Source organism: Mercenaria mercenaria, chromosome 6 (assembly GCF_021730395.1).
Source record: "Mercenaria mercenaria strain notata chromosome 6, MADL_Memer_1, whole genome shotgun sequence".
NCBI lineage: Eukaryota > Metazoa > Mollusca > Bivalvia > Venerida > Veneridae > Mercenaria > Mercenaria mercenaria.
The window spans coordinates 57,176,595-57,194,866 of NC_069366.1; the positions used below are offsets into that span (position 1 = coordinate 57,176,595).

The 18,272-nt window shown below is 35.8% G+C and overlaps 2 protein-coding genes across 2 annotated transcripts; both read right to left on the reverse strand.

Moving 5' to 3' along the window:
* Positions 1-7,001: 7,001 nt before the first annotated feature.
* On the reverse strand, positions 7,002-8,555 carry LOC123550474 (E3 ubiquitin-protein ligase TRIM33-like). The gene has a single exon (XM_045338903.2). It carries the CDS (start codon positions 8,553-8,555, stop codon positions 7,002-7,004), a length of 1,554 nt encoding a protein of 517 aa, XP_045194838.2.
* Positions 8,556-13,397: 4,842 nt separating this feature from the next.
* On the reverse strand, positions 13,398-14,615 carry LOC123550473 (tripartite motif-containing protein 66-like). Its single transcript, XM_045338902.2, has 2 exons — positions 14,536-14,615; positions 13,398-13,998 (listed from the first exon to the last, which is right to left on the reverse strand). Exons 1-2 carry the CDS (start codon positions 14,613-14,615, stop codon positions 13,398-13,400), a joined length of 681 nt encoding a protein of 226 aa, XP_045194837.1.
* Between the last annotated feature and the right edge of the window lie 3,657 nt (positions 14,616-18,272).

Consider the following 18,272-nt stretch of genomic DNA (forward strand, 5'->3'; position numbering starts at 1 on the left):
TAACAAGCTTTACCTTTGACTTGACCTGGTGACTTAGTTTTTGACCCCACATGACCCAGAGGTCATCAACACAAATATTCTGATTAATTCCCATGAGTTTCAAACTTAAAATTAGGTTTCCATAGTGTTAACAAGCTTTACCTTTGATTTGACCTGGTGACCTTTTCGACCCCACCTGACCCAGATTGAAACTTGACCTAAAGATCTTCAAGACTAACATTCTGATCAAGTTTCATTAAGATATGGTCATAAATGTGGCCTCTAGAGTGTTAAAAAGCTTTTCCTTTGATTTGACATGGTGACCTTGTTTCTGACCCCACCTGACCCAGATTTGAACTTGACCTAAGGATCATCAAGATATATACATAAATGTGGCCTCTAGAGTGTTAACAGGCTTTACCTTTGATTTGACCTGCTGACCTAGTTTCTGACTTCACTTGACCTCAATTTGAAGTTGACTTAAAGATCACCAAGATTAAGATTCTGACCAAGATTCCTTAGCCCACCATCATCAGATGGTGGGCTATTCAAATCACTCTGCGTCCGTGGTCCGTCGTCCTTCCGTCCGTTAACAATTTCTCGTTCTCGCATCTCCTCAGAAACTACTGGGGGGATTTTGACCAAACTTTGTCAGAATGATGTATTGGTACCCTAGTTGTGTCCCCCTGAAAATCAGACTGGTCCAACAATTTCTGAGTGAGTTATGGCCCTTTCTTTATTTTTATAATTTACATAGATTTATATAGGGAAAAACTTTGAAAATCTTCTTGACCAAAACCACAGAGCCTAGGGCTTTGATATTTGGTATGAAGCATCATCTAGTGGTCCTCTACCAAGATGATTCAAATTATTTCCCTAGGGTCAAATATGGCCCCACCCTGGGGGTCACATGGTTTATATAGACTTATATAGGGAAAAACTTTGAAAAACCTCTTGTCCAAAACCACAGGGCCTAGGGCTTTGATATTTTGTATGTGACATCATCTAGTAGTCTTCTACTTAAGATTGTTCAAGTTTTCCTCCAAGGGTCAAATATGGCCCCACCCTGGGGGTCACATGGTTTACATAGACTTATATAGGGAAAAACTTCGAAAATCTTCTTGTCCAAACCACAAAGCCTAGGGCTTTAATATTTGTAATGTAGCATCATCTAGTGGTTCTCTACCAAGTTTGTTCAAATTATCCCCCTAGGGTCAAATATGGCCCTGCCCCGGGGGTCACATGGTTCATATAGACTTATATAGGGAAAAGCTGTCAATAACCTACAACATTCAAATTTGGACATGTAGTATAGTTTTGAGTGGCAAGATGAACCTTGACATGAGTTGACCTTGATTTTGACCTAGTGACCTACTTTCACATTTCTGTAGCTACAGCCTTCAAATTTGGACCACATGCATAGTTTTGTGCACTGGAAAAAACTTTGACCTTGACATTGACCAAGTGACCTACTTTCACATTTCTGAAGGTACAGGCTTCAAATTTGGACCACATGCAGTTTTGTGTTCTGAAATGAAATGTGACCTTGATTTTGACCTAGTGACCTATTTTCACATTTCTCTAGCTACAGCCTTCATATTTGGACCACATGCATAGTTTTGTGCACCAAAAATAACTTTGACCTTGTCATTGATCTAGTGACCTACTTCCACATTTTTGAAGGTACAGGCTTCAAATTTGGACCACATGCATAGTTTTGTGTTCCAAAATGAAATCTGACCTTGATTTTGACCTACTGACCTACTTTCACATTTCTCAAGCTACAGCCTTCAAATTTGGACCACATGCATAGTTTTGTATACCGAAATAAACTTTGAACTTGAGATTGACCTAGTGACCTACTATCACATTTCTGAAGCTACAGGCTTCAAATGTGGACCACATGCATATTTTTTGTGTTCTCAATTGAAATTTGACATTGATTTTTACCTAGTACCTACTTTCACATTTCTCAAGCTACAGCCTCCAAATTTGAAGCACATGCATAGTTTTGTATACCGAAATGAACTTTGACCTTGAAATTGATCTAGTGACCTACTTTCACATTTCTCAAGCTACAACTTTCAAATTTGAACCACATGCACAGTGTTGTGTACCGAAATGAAATTTGACCTTGATTTTGACCTGGAGCTAGTCTTGAAATTTGGAACATTCATAAATGGCTCAATGGCAGGCGCCAAGATCACTCTGTGATCTCTTGTAAAGATGCAGCTTTGATATTTAGATGCCTTGTACAGTTTTGCACACCGATCTTAAAACTGACTTTCAGTGACCATGAATGCGACCTACTGACCTACTTTCTTAATATTTTAGCATCAGTTTGACATTTGAAACATGTACCTCATATTACTAGGGTGAGCGATCCAGGGTCATCATGACCCTCTTGTTGAGATATAAGCGTGGATTGTATTTAGAGTCAGTCAGTTAAAGGTCAAAATAGCTAAACATAGAAACAAAGAGGGCCATCAAGGTCCAAGATCACTCAATTAAGTGTGCAATATTGGTAGAGGATAACATAAGGAAAATATATGTGAAATTATTTTGAAATTGGGCCACTGTTTTCTGGCAAGAAGACTTTTTAAAGTATCCACTATATGCATAAAGAAAATATTGAATAAATACATTAAAACTGACTACCACCTCTGGTGGCCGTGTATTCAACAAACTTGAATTATTTTTAAAACTTTGTATAGGATCACCGAAGAAACATTTCCGTGGTACTATTTTAAGTAGATTTCATACAAACAAACAAACAGACATTATGACCATGTTTAATGTAAATCCGGCAGAACATTAATTAAGTTTTTTTAATTTGTCTTAGTAACCTAGTTTTTCCATTTATTTTATTTATTTATTTATTTGGGTTTTACGGCGCACCAACACAGTATAGGTTATATGGCGCCAAACAGGACTACAAATTTGGTTTCATATCTCATTTACATCAAAATAAAAACTTGAGGTATGGAATCAAAATTTGCATACCTGCTGGAATAACAGAGTTACAGCAAAAACTAATGTTAAGACCCTATTAGTCGCCTCTTACGATCATGCTAGGGTAAGGCAGTGGTTCCAATTCTTTTCATACACAGATCGTCCCAGAACCACATGGGGCAGTTTTTCACCAAAGTGACCAGGTTAAAACTGACATTAGATTTCAAACCGGCAAATATTCTGACCAAGTATAGCGAAGATCAAGTAGAAAACTTGCCTCTAGAGTGTTAACAATGTTTTTCTATTAGTTAACCTAGTGTTTAACATCAGACACCTTACCTAGATTTTATAGAGACAAATATTCTGACAAAGACTTATGAAGATAAGTAGAAAATGTGGTCTCTATGGTGTTCACAAGGGTTTTCTGTGATTTGAACAACTTTGGTAGAGGACCATCCTATGAACATTCATGCCAAGTTAAAATCGAATGTAAAATGTCACTTCTATCAAGTTCACAGGTAAAAATTAACAAATTTTGGCTCTTTCAGGGGTCATAACTCTGGAACCTATGATTGGACCTGAGGGATTCATCATGGAATCCAAAATATTTCGCAAGTTTGTATCAAATCAAACCACAAATGAAGTCTCTATATGGCTGCAAAAGCCAAAATAGCACCTTTAAGGGGTTATAACTCTGGAACCAATGATGGGATCTGGCTAGTAAGATATTATGCCAATACAATTGTGTGCAGTTTGATTAAAATTGATTGCAAAATGTGGTCTCTAACGTGTTCACAAGAAACTGTGGACTGACGACAGATGGACAGCCTCCTACCACCTAAGGTATCAATTGTGTGCTCAGACAGACAACAGACGAATGGCTATTACAAAAGCTCACCTTGTCACTACGTGATGGGTGAGCTAATAAAAAAGTTACAGAAATAGGCAATTTATAGTAGCAACAAAGGGAAGTAATTCTAAAAATAACTAAGTCCACAACAAGAGGGTCATGATGACCCTAGATGGCTCACCTCAGTAATATGAGCTACATGTTTCAAATGTCAAACTGATGCTATAATATTAAGAAAGTAGGTCAGTAGGTCACATTCATGGTCACTGAAAGTCAGTTTTAAGATCAGTGTGCAAAACTGTATTTGTCATCCAAATTTCAAGGCTCTATCTTAAACAAGAGGGTCACTGACCTTAAAGCGCTCACCTGTGTACAAGGCTTCAAGTGTGTTTGTATAAGTACAGAGTTAGGTTTCTTCTATGTTAGCCTATATCATATGCATGTCACATACTTGAATCTAGGGCAATAATTTGAACAATTATGGTAGACATTACAAATCTGATATCATCACCAAATATCAAGGTTCTAGCTATTATTGATTCAGAGAAGTGACCATGCCCCCTGGCAGCCATGGTTTTTGACGGATCGGAATAATTAGAACAATCTTGGTAGAGGGTCACACAAGAACCATTTGTGTAAAATTATTTTAAAATCGTACTTGCAGTTTCAAACAGGAAGATTTTTAAAGTTTCTACTATATACATATAGGGAATAGTGACCATGCCCTCTGGCGGCCATGTTTTTTGACGAATCAAAATAATTTGAACAATCTTGGTAGAGGGTCACACAAGGACCATTTATGTAAAATTATTCTAAAATTGGGCTAGCAGTTTCATACAAGAAGATTTTAAGTTTCCACTATATACATATAGGGAAAAGTGATACCACGCCCGCTGACGGCCATACTTTTCGACGAATCAAAATAATTTGAACAATCTTGGTAGAGGGTCACACAAGGACCATTTGTGTAAAATTATTCTAAAATTGGGCAAGCAGTTTCACACAAGAAAAGTTTTAAAGTTTCTACTATATACATATAGGGGAAAAGTGACCACGCCCTCTGGCGGCCATGTTATTTGATTAATCAAAATAATTTGAACAATCTTGGTAGAGGGTCACACAAGAACCATTTGTGTAAAATTATTCTAAAATCTGGCCAGCAGTTTCACACGAGATTTTTAAAGTTTCTACTATATACATATAGAGAAAAGTGACCAAGCCCTCTGGTGGCCATGTTTTTGATGAATCAAAATAATTTGAACAATCTTGGTAGAGGGTCACACAAGGACCATTTGTGTAAAATTATTCTAAAATCGGGCTAGCAGTTTCATACAAGAAGACTTTTAAAGTTTCCACTATATACATATAGGGAAAAGTGACCACACCCGCTGACGGCCATATTTTTTGACGAATCAAAATAATTTGAACAATCTTGGTAGAGGGTCACACAAGGACCATTTGTGTAAAATTATTCTAAAATCGGGCAAGCAGTTTCACACAAGAAAAGTTTTAAAGTTTCCACTATATACATATAGGGAAAAGTGACCACGCCCTCTGGCAGCCATGTTTTTGACGAATCAAAATAATTTGAACAATCTTGGTGGAGGGTCACACAAGGACCATTTGTGTAAAATCATTCTAAATACTGGCAAGCAGTTTCACATACAAGAAGATTTTTAAAGTTTCCACTATATACATGTAGGGAAAAGTGACCACGCCCTCCAGTGGCCATGTTTTTTGACGAATCGGTATAATTTGAACAATCTTGGTTGTGGGTGACTTAAGGACCATTTGTGTGAAATTATTTCAAAATCGGACCGTTGTTTTAAGAGATGTTGTTTGAAATTTTTTCTGTTTTTAGCTCTGGCAGCACCCAAGGAACATCACTGCCAAGTTTAATCAAAATCCATTCATTGGTTTTGGAGGAGATGTCATTTAAATACAAATGTTGAAGACGGATGACTTGACGGACGGACGCAAGCACGCACGCCGGACACAGCATGATCACAATACCTCACCATGAGCACTTTGTGCTCAGGTGAGCTAAAAACAAAACAAGAGGGTCATGATGACCCTGGATCACTCACCTGAGTAATGTGAGCCACATGTTTCAAATGGCAAACTGATTCTAAAATATCAAGAAAGTAGGTCAGTAGGTCACATTCATGGTAACTGAAAGTCAGTTTTAAGATCGGTGCGCAAAACTGTACATGTCATCCCAATTTCAAGGCTGTATCTTAAAAGACAAGAAAGTAGGTCAGTAGGTCAAGGTTACAGTCAAGTGATCCATAATCGCAAGATGTCATTTAAACACAAATGTTGACGACAGACGGACAACTTGATGGACACATGACAGACACAGCGCAATCACAATTAGCTCACCATGAGCACTTTGTGCTGAGGTGAGCTAAAAACAAAAAATTGTGACCTGTACATTTGTAAGCATTTCTAAACCAACTGCCAAAAGACAAGAATTTTCCTGGAGGAGCTTATGAGGCCAGGAACTCATGTATTACTAAATAGTTCCCGGGCAGTTACGTTCGAAGCAGCAGACAGCTTCATTTATCAATGAAATTAACACCTTGAGAACATTTAGTAAAGCTTTGCTAGAAAAGTAGTTTTGACTTTTTTCAAGCTGAGCAGAATATAAAGTTATACCAAACAGCGGATTATTTTAAAGATTTCACTTAGAATATGTAAGAGAAGCTAAATAGAACAACCAATGGGGGACAGTTTCTATATATTTACTGTGTTAACAATGTTTCAGTTATTATGAGTCAATACTCTAGACCTTCATTTTAAGATTTTATCACAGCATTAAACACTTGCTAATTTGTGTGATATATGACAATTGTTCTACATCCAATCTTTAATAGTTTGCAATTTTTGTGTTGATTGTCAGCAGTTATAGGAGAGCCAATGTGTTAGATTTGAAGTTCACAGCTCAGTTATCATCAATGATTAAGAACTTTCATAAATTGTCATAAATTATGCACTAAATTATGGATAATACAATCAATGAAAACTAACAATTACATGTAATTTCATATTTCTTCTGCCACTGGCACCTGTTTGCATCTGCTTATATGAATCATTGAAAGTGGAATGTTGTTATTTGATAGTCTCCTCCTACAAATATTCACTGCCAGAGCAGTAAAACTTGGTACTTTAATAATTATTCAGCACCCCTCATGTCTTAATGAACCAACAAGTTTATCTTTCAAAATATTTTGAATGATGAAACACAGTATTCATTTTGCAGAGCCCACAGATGTTGTTTGTTGTCATTTCTTTTGTAAACTTTGTGCAATTTCCCATCTAGAGACACGAGTATGACTTCTTCCAATACTCTGTCTGTGACATAGATATTTTTAGCTGTTGTACTGTAATGGATATATGCTGGTTTTTTAAACATTTCAAGCCCCGTAACTTGATCCTTTGAAATTGATCTAATTAAATCACCATGACGTGTTAAAATCAAAACCTGGGCCGTTTCAGAACAAGCTATAAAAAATTTATTTTCAACAAAATGTATTCCTTCACATTTAGCACCTACTTTCATTTCCATCTCTTCATTCCATGCCTTTCCTTGATAACCAAATACCTTTACTTTTCTTTCATCAGGCAATGTCACAGCAAAATGGTAGCCATAAACTGGTCTGAGATTGAAAGACCCTTTTCCAAAATCGTAGTCATCATATAGTACTGCTATACTACATGCATCCCAGGGAGTTGTTTGTAGGACTTTTTTAGCAATAACTAGTTTGTTATCAGATATTTCAATACTTTTTTCTATTGGATGAATAACGAGTGAAATGCTCTCACTTAATTTTATACGTTTTGTAATCCCAAACTCAGTATAACTGTTCAAGTATGTTGGCGAAGTTTTGTCTTCTATAAGATTACCAACACTACAAACATTCCCCAAAATACCTCTGACATCAAAGGTTTCTTTAAATGTGTATTTTGTGACAGCATTTTCTTTAGAAATTTCTGATAGTTTTTTCTGTAAACTATCTACTTGCTTCTTTGATTTATTTAGAGCTATAAAAAGTTGCTTTCTTTGCCTTGTTTCTGCAAGTATTTCAAGGTCTTCTTTTATCTGAATTTGCTCTGCTTGTACACTCTCTGTTGTTTTTATAAGACGCTTCATTTTGGCAACATTAATGTCCCGCCTTTTTCCAGCATCCTTTTCTATTCTTTCATGTAGCAAGTCAAAGTGTGCATTCATTTCTTTTCTTAGTTGTTCAACTTTATCAACTGCTTTTTCATAAAACAAGTCGCTGTCTTCTGCATTTGCACGTGCATTTGCAAGCTGTTTTTCACAACTTTCTTCAATTCTCTCTAGACGGTTGCATAATTCTATGTACGGTTGTGATGTTTCAACATCTTGTGCCATTTCATTGAGGCCACATATTTTTTGGCATGGTTTATGTTCTAGTAACATACACGAGTTACAGCCAACTACATTATGATTTTTGCAGTAATACTTGATGGCTTCTCCCTCATGCTTCTTACAAATTTCTGATAAATCTTCTGACACTTTCTTTCTTGGCATTTCTGCGGTATTTAATAGTCTATGTTTTTTCGTAGGTTTGGGAATACAGTGACATTTAAAGCACGACTCACACAAGTAATTTTGGCAGTCCACACAGAATCCAAAAGCAGGAAAGGCGTCACCGTCCTCTTCGCAAGGCTCACAGTTACGATTTTTTTCAGCTTTTTTCTCCACCTCATGTTCAGAACTCTGTTTTCCAGGTACACTGTCACTCATTTTCTGACTGAGGCTAAACAACTTAGATAACTCTGTCTGATAGGAATGTCAGTGACCGTTTTCTTGGTGGAATCTTTGGCTGACCTTTTGGCTATCCGCGACCGCAATAGATGCTCCTTTTTCCCGCGGCAGGGATGGAGTGCGGAAAATGGATGGGTATGGCTAAACACCGAACATGAGTCATGTCCGCGGACATGACTGGTAAATACCGAACATGAGCGAAATGGACTTTACGTCTACGAAATGGACTTTTATTATTTAAATTACGGCTTTAATTTCAATGATATCTGTATTTTCTTAAAGGAATTTGGTAGATGAGAGTTATAAACCTAATGCTGGTTATTTTGATAAAAAACTTATACAAAATGGCATATCCTAGTAGGTTGTCCCCCTTGAAAATTATCCGACAATCAATATTGGGTTTACCACGGAGGTAATATTCTCTATTTTACCTCCATGGGTTTACCTAGTGATGTCACTTTGAGCAATAGATTATATAGGAAATTTAGTTTCAATGAATAATTTCAAATACAAATTTAAGTTTGTGAATATTTTAACACATATGGCGGTATACATCAATTTCTCCTCTCCAATTTCATGTGAAAACATCTATTCTAACTGAGCATCTTCTTGCTTCCAATTTTGTTTTAAAAGTATCACCATCGCTTATATTGAACATATAGTGAAAATCACTATTTTTTTCAATTTCTTTTACTTTAGAGGCAAATAAACTATATTTTCCAAAACATGACAACTTATTAACAACTATGTAGGTGTTCCTGACTTTATAAACAATACAGTGGTATATTTATAATTGTAATAGGGTAAAAGCTTCTTGCTTCCATTTAACGTCAAAGTGTCTCAAGAAATTAAAAACTGTTGGATTTCTTAAGTTCTGATGTTACTTAAACGGTGTTAATTTACGGAACTCATATACCAGCAAATGACCTACGATTCAATATAGATTTCGGAAATAATAACGTTCATATTTGTCTCATTTGACAAAAATGGAAAAAAAAAATGAACAGAAGAGAATAGAACAGAGATTTGATTTTTCACCCAACTGTTTAAGTGAATGCAACTGTGTGGTATGAGAACAATACGAATCAACATAAATTACATTATTTCCGACTGAAAGACAAATATCTTTTGAATATTGAAATATTCGACGACAGGAGAAAAACTACGTCAAAAAATAATTTTCTTGTGAAATAGGCAGGCACACTGGTAGAACCTTTCCCCCCCCTCCCAAGCAAGGCTTGGAACCTACATTGGTGATGGCCAAGTGATTTAAAATCCTGGCAGGAGATTTTTGGAAGCATTGCTTAAGGCATGGGCAGGCGGGCACACTGGTAGAACCTTTCTTCCCCCCAAGCAAGGTTTGGAACCTACATTGGTGATGGCCAAGTGATTTAAAATCCTGGCAGGAGATTTTTGGAAGCATTGCTTAAGGCATGGGCAGGCGGCCACACTGGTAGAACCTTTCATTAAGGCGCTCATTGAAAGCTGGTGGGAGTGTGGGGTGGGGGGAGGGGGTGGGGTGGAGAATATGTACATTTATTTAAACAAAAGACACAGCATGGTTTCCACGCTGTGCAAAGAAAGGGTGAAATTAACAGACGCGCAATATCGTGTTTATTTTAGAAATGAAATCCAAGCTTGAAAACAAAACAAAACACAAAAACTACAACAAAAACATTTATGCTAGCATGCTTTAGATGAGTTTGCATGGTAGGATTATCTCTTTAGTACGACCTACATTTTGGTGACAGTTTTGTTCGTGGGGCATGCAAAATAGCCACCTTTACAGTTAAAGACTTTAGTTTACATGATAAATTTGATTTCATGATTGAATTGTATAGTATGTACAAACACATATCTGAATGGCATATTTGATTTTATGTATATCATTGATTTTACAAGTAACTTAGACACTATAAATAAGCAGACAGGGTGAATCAGAGCTTTTTTAAAAAAAAGGTGAGTTCGGATCTCAATGATACATATACACCAATGCTGATAAGAAAATTCATAAACTTGATTCATAATGAAATAGATTTTTTCTTTCCTTGATTTCTATGGAAAGCCTGGGACAAGGCCAATTAATAAAATATGTATGTGCGTGTTTTAGTAACATGTATGTTTTTTAAGTTTGTTAAATTGGTCGGGTTTTCTTTGCCATTGCCTGTCAAATACAGTGATTGCATAGTTTATTGCATTATTTTATCATGTTTTAAAGAGTAAACTTCTAGGCATGAAGGTTAAACAAAAGTACCGTTATATGGACAAGAACAATCAAACAAAATGGGAATACATGTATCTTCACACAAGTTTCGTTTTTCTCGAGGAAAACTATTATACATGCTTTTGTGGAAAAGCTCGTTTATGAAATAATCCTCGGATTTCTATGTTTAGCGGGATTTCAAAAGAAAAGAAAAGAAATTTATATAAATGTTTTCATTTTCTTTTACATGACAACACGAATTTCGCAATATCATAAGCTAACATAATGTTTTTTTACAGAAATGTTTTATATCTTTACAAGAATAATATTTCTATATGAATCTACAAAACATGATTTATATCAAAAACTGGCAACATGCTTTCTATGGAGTAACATGCGAGCTTAATTGTCGTGTATTACCTAAAGCAAAATTTTAGATCAATGCATAATCCATGACAAAGAATTATTGACCTGGGTCATGACTGACACGACTTTAGCTAATGTAAGGGAGACAATCCAATTTGAAGGGAATTGTCAATTGAACTTGCCGCGGTTATTGTCCGATAATTGGATTATTTAAAGAGCTATAAAAAAAAACTTCTTTGGATTATCACACCTAACCAATCAGTGCATGCACGTGTATATTATTAGTGCCTCTTGCATAACCACGTGCGTACCATTACCATTGTCGCCTTACTAATTATCGTAGATTAGAGCGGCGTGTATGTCTTTCAACGCCGGCATCAAGCAGAACAGAACAGAACAGAACATAAATATAGTCAAAGGTAAGTTTAATAATAACAATTATAAAACTGAGAAATGCCAATTAAAAAAAAAACATATGTATACACCCATTGTCGAATAAGCCGCCTACTCTTGCATTTTTTGTTTGTTTCAAAATGTCTAAGAAATACAGATATGATTTCTATTCATTTTTATAAACAATGGTTTTATATTAACTTGATATAAAATTAATTATTCAATATCAATGCCTATTATTTTTAAAGCTATTATTCAAAATGAAAGCATTTTATACTGAACAATGGTGTAGGGCTATTGATATATGTATTTATACAAATACCATCAAAATTAAAGCCACAGTTAAGAAAATATGTCCATTTTGTAGACGTTTGGCGCGATAATGTCCATTTCGGAGGACGCGGTCTTAATAAATTGTAATATTTTGGTTATATATTAGAGAAATATATTATGAAAAGTGACCAACATTTAGTATTACCTCTAATCTATCATATCTATTTATGAAAATACAAATATAATCGAAATGAAAGCCACAATTAAGAAAATAAGAAGTTTGGCGCGAGAATGTCAATTTCGGAGGAAGCGGTCTTAATAAATTGTAATATTTTGTTTATAAATTAGAAAAATATTTTATCAAAAGTGATCAACATTTAGTTTTACCTCTTATCTATTATATCTATTGACGAAAATACAGATAACTTTAAATCAAAGTCTCAATTATATCTTTAAACACTTGTAATGGTAAGATACAGATGATAATAACTCGACTAGAGTTCATTTCATAATCTTTCAAACTATTTTAAATGATGAAACACAATATACGTTTTGCAAAGCCCATAGACGCTGTCTATTGACATTTCTTCTGTATACTTTGTAGAATTTCCCATCTAGAGATACGAGTGTGACTTCTTCAGATGCTCTGTCAGTGACATATATATAGTTAGATTTTGTACTGAAATGAATGTATGCTGGTCTGCTGAAAATTGCATGTCCAGTAGTTTGGTGCTTTGAAACTGTTTTCAGTAAATCACCATTTTGATATAAAATCAAAACCTGGGCTGGTTCAAAACAAGTATAAAGAACCTATTTAAAGCATAATGTATGCCTTCACATTGAGCACCTACTTTTATTTCCTTCCGTTCAATCAGCATCTTTGCTTGTTTTGAAAATATTTTTATCTTTCTTTCATAAGGCAGTGTTACAGCAAAATCGTAGCCAATTATACTACAGGCATCCCAGGGTGGTGTTTGTTGAACCACTTTTGCAGTAATTTCATTGTTCTCGGATAGTTCTATAGCTTTCTCTATTGGGTAAACACTGACTGAACAGTTCTCAAATAACCGTGTTTGTTTTACAATCCTAAACTCAGCATAATTGTCCATGTGTGTTAGAGAAGGTTCTTTAATGTCCTTTTCCTCTTCCAAAAGGTTACCAACACTAGAAATATTCCCTAAAATACCTCTGACAGCAAGCGTTTCTTTAAACAAGTATTTTGTGACAGCATTTTCTTTAGAAATTTCTGATAATTTTTGCTGTAAACTATCTACTTGCTTCTTTGATTTATTTAGAGCTATAAAAAGTTGCTTTCTTTGCTTTGTTTCTGCAAGTATTTCAACGTCTTCTTCTATCTGAATTTGCTCTGCTTGTACACTCTCTTTTGTTTCTATAAGACGCTTCATTTTGGTAACATTAGTGTCCCGCCTATTTCCTGCTTCCTTTTCTATTTTTTCTTGAAGCAAGTCAAAGTGTGCATCCATTTCTTTTCTTAGTTGTTCAACTCCATCAATTGCTATCTCATAAAACAAATTGCTGTCTTCTGCATTTGCACGTGCATTTGCAAGCTGTCTTTCACAGTTATCTTAATTCTGTCCAGATTGTTGCATAAATCTATGTACGGATTGCGAAGTTTCAACATCTTGTGCCATTTCATTGAGGCCACATATTTCTTGGCATGGTTTATGTTCTAGTAACATGCACGAGTTACAGCCAACTACATCATGGTTTTTGCAGTAATACCTGATGGTTTCTCCCTCATGCTTCTTACAGATTTCTGATAAATCTTCAGATACTTTCTTTCTTGGCATTTCCACGGTATTCAGTAGTCTATGCTTTTTCATAGGTTTGGGAATACAGTGACATTTAAAGCACGATTCACACAAGTAATTTTGGCAGTCCACACAGAATCCGAAAGCAGTAAAGACGTCACCGCCCTCTTCGCAGGGCTCACAGTTACGACTTTTTTCAGTTTTTTTCTCCACCTCATATTCAAAACTTTGTTTTCCGGGTACACTGTCACTCATTTTATGACTAATAGCTCTGTCTGATAGGAATGTCAGTGTCCGTTTTCTTGGTCCAGAATCGATACTCTTGATTATCATACAACCTCTGGATGCTCCTTTTTCCCGTAATACCGTACCGAACCGTACCCTACTTATAAAATTACGTACATTGCATAACCAACTATAATCATCATAAGCAAACAGAGTTACAAAGTTACCGAGCCCACCTTAGTTTGGATTACCAGACATTACTTGCCCCTTAATAGCACGCATTAGTAAACACACGAAACCTTTATATTTATATATCATTTGCATTTCGGTTGAAATATTTAAAACCACCTGCCTCACAATGTGTTAGAAAGATTAAAATTCACTGTCTGCTGACCACTGACACTAACATAGCATTTTATAATTTTTCTCTGACTATAGCACGAGACCTCAAATTTATTCTAGACCTGCATCCATGATCTGTTATGTATTGCCGATGGCGCTAAAACAGAGGCGCCAAAAAAACTACTTGATTTGGAAACTACTTTCCACATGTCTACAACCGTGTGGGAGAACATACATTTATTTAAATCTGTTCTTACCCTCTTTTTATAAATTTCACTTTGACCTGTTGCAGCAGTTATCTAACATGGTTGATAGTTTATTTTTGTTAACTGAATCAACTCCATGTAAAATTTTATAAACATGCAACGTATTTTAGAACTCAAACCTAATTTTCTTAATCTGTAGCTGTTTAAGAACCGAATTAGAGTACAAACCATCCTTAGCTAGCGGTCCTACATAGGACATTTTCGATATTATTTTTCAAATGTTAGACACCAAATAACTGTTTATTTTTCATGTGGGATCTGATCAAAGAGATAGAAAAAAGTGGAAAACCACAGGTCGCGATTAGAGAAACTTGTTATTATTTTCCTCAAATGCCATTCACCACCCATAAGAGTTACGAGAGGTGTTCAACTTATAACTGAATGTTGAAATTTATATTTCAAAATTTGTGCATTTCATTTTGATCTTCATTACATTTATCTTACATATACATGCAGTTTGATTTAAAAAAAATAAAATAAAATAAGTTAGAGAGCATATATGTAGTGCTTGAAGATCAACTCTTCATATAAAATTATAAAAAGCCACAGAAAAGTAAGAAAAGGTAGTCAGTGATCACGGATATAACATGTATTTATCCTAATTACCAAGTATTTGTCATAAAAATTTGGTAAAAATATATATAAAAACAGATATAGTATTGATGGAATTTAGGAAACGTTTTAAAATCGACCTACTACTATTAATGTAAAAGTGGAAGGTAAAAGAAAAGTATTTACAAAAATGTAGGAGTAGATTTTTTTTTAGAAAGATAGAACAAGTCAAGGGTAGAATTGAAAAAAGAAAGATGTAAGAAATGGGAATGTCTCAGAGCCGGGCTAGAAATTCTGCTCGAACCTTTAATTTATACTAATTTATTTCAGGTCGATTGTGAAACAAGTTCTACAACTTATATTAATCACTCCCGACACTTCATTCCTGATGGAATCCATCACCACGTGAGAGGAGAGGCCAGTTTCTCTTTTAATGCTGAGCGCCAAGCAAGGGAGCTACTGGTACCATTTTTCACGTCTTTGGTATGACGCAGCTGGGGGTCGAACTCGAACCTTGGAAGAGTGATATTATTTTAAAGATGCAGTGCGTCAGCTAAGGGTAGATTTCCCAGAAGCACAGAGCACCCCAAACACAGCGATAGACAGAGTCATGCATCGCAAAGTAGGCCTACATCAAAAAGAAACTGTAACGGAAAAATAAAGCGGACGGGTTGCTTCAAAAATCCAACAAGTACATTTTAATCATATGCAAAATACAAAAATGTGTAAGGGGTACATAAAAGGGAGAGAGTGTTGGGGAAAGTGAAAAAAAAGGAAGCAAAGACTGCTGAAGTCAAGAAAGGGCAAGTTACTGGAGGCTGTTAACTATTTGGAAACACTTCGTTATTTCATCCGAGGCGTTGCAAATTGTATCCGCAGCACACAGCGTTGGAATCAGTTTTCGTAGATTATTTTATATGCCTGCAATGACAATTTACCGGTTACGGGGAAATGGTTGTTTTTTATAGTGTCATACTTATGCTACGATTCAAACGTAATTAGGAGTCTTTTTGTACAAAACTCTACCATTTTTAATCGAATTCTGCAATGACGGCGGTCTCCCATCAATCTGTACATAAGTGTTTACATTAATGAAAAAGAATTGCACTGAACAGGTGTTTGTGACTGGAACAATACAGTTTCAGTTGTTTCCCGAAAAATAAGGTAAAACTCATTAGAAAACAGCGGCCATATTTATATATCCACTGTTTGTAACGGCGTTGGAACCACCACTTCTGCGAACGCCAATATAATATTATCCAGTGTAATACGGAAGATCTTTGGTTGCAGGTTGGATATTTACACCAGATGAACTTTAAATTTAAAAAAATTGACAATATCAAAGTGGTTCGGATGATGAATGCAGCGGTCAGATTTAAATAGAGAAGGGGCGGGTAGCGGGGAGGGGTGTTCTACACTTCCATTCTTTATCTGTTGCTAGATGTTCTATTTTCTTTGCGGAATTCAAGTTTATCATAATTATTCTATTTATTAACGGGTAATGACTTCTTGCGCATGATCCATTTTCGTTATGATAGAAATTCATCTGGTATTTCATGCAGACAAACATTCTGACCAAGTTTCATGCACATCAAATGAGCAAGAGTGTTAACAAGCTTTTCCTTTGATTTGATTGGGTGACCTAGTTTTTGACCCCATATGACCCAGTTTCAAACTTGGCCTAGAAATCATCAAGATAAACATTCTGACCAAGTTTTTATGAAGATAGGGTCATAAATGTGGCCTGAAGAGTGTTAACAAGCTTTTCCTTTGATTTGACTGGGTGCCCTTGTTTCTGACCCCATATGACCCAGTTTCAAACTTGGCCTAGAAATCATCAAGATAGACATTCTGACCAAGTTTTTACGAAGATAGGGTCATAAATGCGGCCTGAAGAGTGTTAACAAGCTTTTCCTTTGATTTGACTGGGTGCCCTTGTTTCTTACCCCATATGACCCAGTTTCAAACTTGGCCTAGAAATCATCAAGATAAACATTCTGACCAAGTTTCATGAAGATAGGGTCATAAATGTGGCCTCTAGATTGTTAACAAGCTTTTCCTTTGATTTGACCTGATGACCTAGTTTTTGACCCAACTTGACCTGGTTTCGATCCAGGCCTAGAGATCATCAAGATAATCATTCTGTGAGAGTTTGTATCAAATCAAAGCATAAATGAAACCTTTATATGGCTGAAAGGGCTAAAATTTTGCCGCTTTCAGGGGCTGTAACTCTAGAACCAAAGATGAAATCTAGCCAGTTTTCAAAACGAACCAAGATCTTATTGTTACTTAAGTTGTGTATAAGTGTGGTTAAAATCAAATATAAAATGTCACTTCTATCGTGTTCACAAGGTAAAAATTACCAAAATTTGGCTCTTTCAGGGGTCAATCAGGAGCCATAACTCCGGAACCTATGACTGGATCTGACAGATTCATCTCGGAATCCAACATTTATTGTTGTTGAAGATATTTTGCAAGTTTGTATCAAATCAAACCGTAAATGAAGTCTCTATATGGCAGCAAAAGCCAAAATTGCAAATTTTGCCCCTTTGAGGGGCCATAACTCTGGAATCCATGATGGGATGTGGACAGTTTTCGAAAGGAACCGAGATATTATGCCAATACAAATTGTGTGCAAGTTTGATTATAGTCGATTTCGATTGCAAAATGTTGACTCTGTCGTGTTCACAAGCCTAAAATAGCAAATTTTGGTCCATTAAGGTGCCTTAACTCTGGAATCCATGATGAGATCTGGCCAGTTTTCGAAAGAAACTGAGATATTATGCTAATACAAGTTGTGTGCAAGTTTGATTAAAGTTGATTGAAAAATGTGGTCTCTATCGTGTTCACAAGCCAAATATAGCAAATTCTGGACCTTTAAGGGGTCATAACTCTTGAACACATGATGGGATCTGGCTTGTTTTCAAAAAGAGTCGAGATATTATGCCCATACAAGTTTAGTGCAAGTTCGATAAAAATCAAATACAAGATGTGGTCTCTATTGTGTTCATAAGGAAATTGTTGACGGACGGACGACAGACAATCACAAAAGCTCATCTTGTCACTACAAGACTGGTGAGCTAATAAGAGTGGATTGCAAAATGTGGTCTCTACTGTGTTCACAAGCCAAAAATAGCAAAATTTGGCCCTTAAAGGGGCCATAACTCTAGAATAATGGGATCTGGCCAGTTTTCGAAAGGAACCGAGATATTATGTCAATACAAGTTGTGTGCAAGTTTGATTGAAGTTGGTTGCAAAATATCAGTAGGGGAAACTTCCCGATCGGGAAATTATTTATGGGTTT

Excerpts from the sequence above, each read along its gene's own strand:
- LOC123550473 (XM_045338902.2), bottom strand. The coding sequence starts at position 14,615 with ATGTCCTATGTAGGACCGCTAGCTAAGGATGGTTTGTACTCTAATTCG. Across the intron at positions 13,999-14,535 it reads CTACAGATTAAGAAAATTAG|TTGGTTATGCAATGTACGTA; the intron begins GTTTGAGTTCTA and ends TGATGATTATAG.
- LOC123550474 (XM_045338903.2), bottom strand. The coding sequence starts at position 8,555 with ATGAGTGACAGTGTACCTGGAAAACAGAGTTCTGAACATGAGGTGGAG.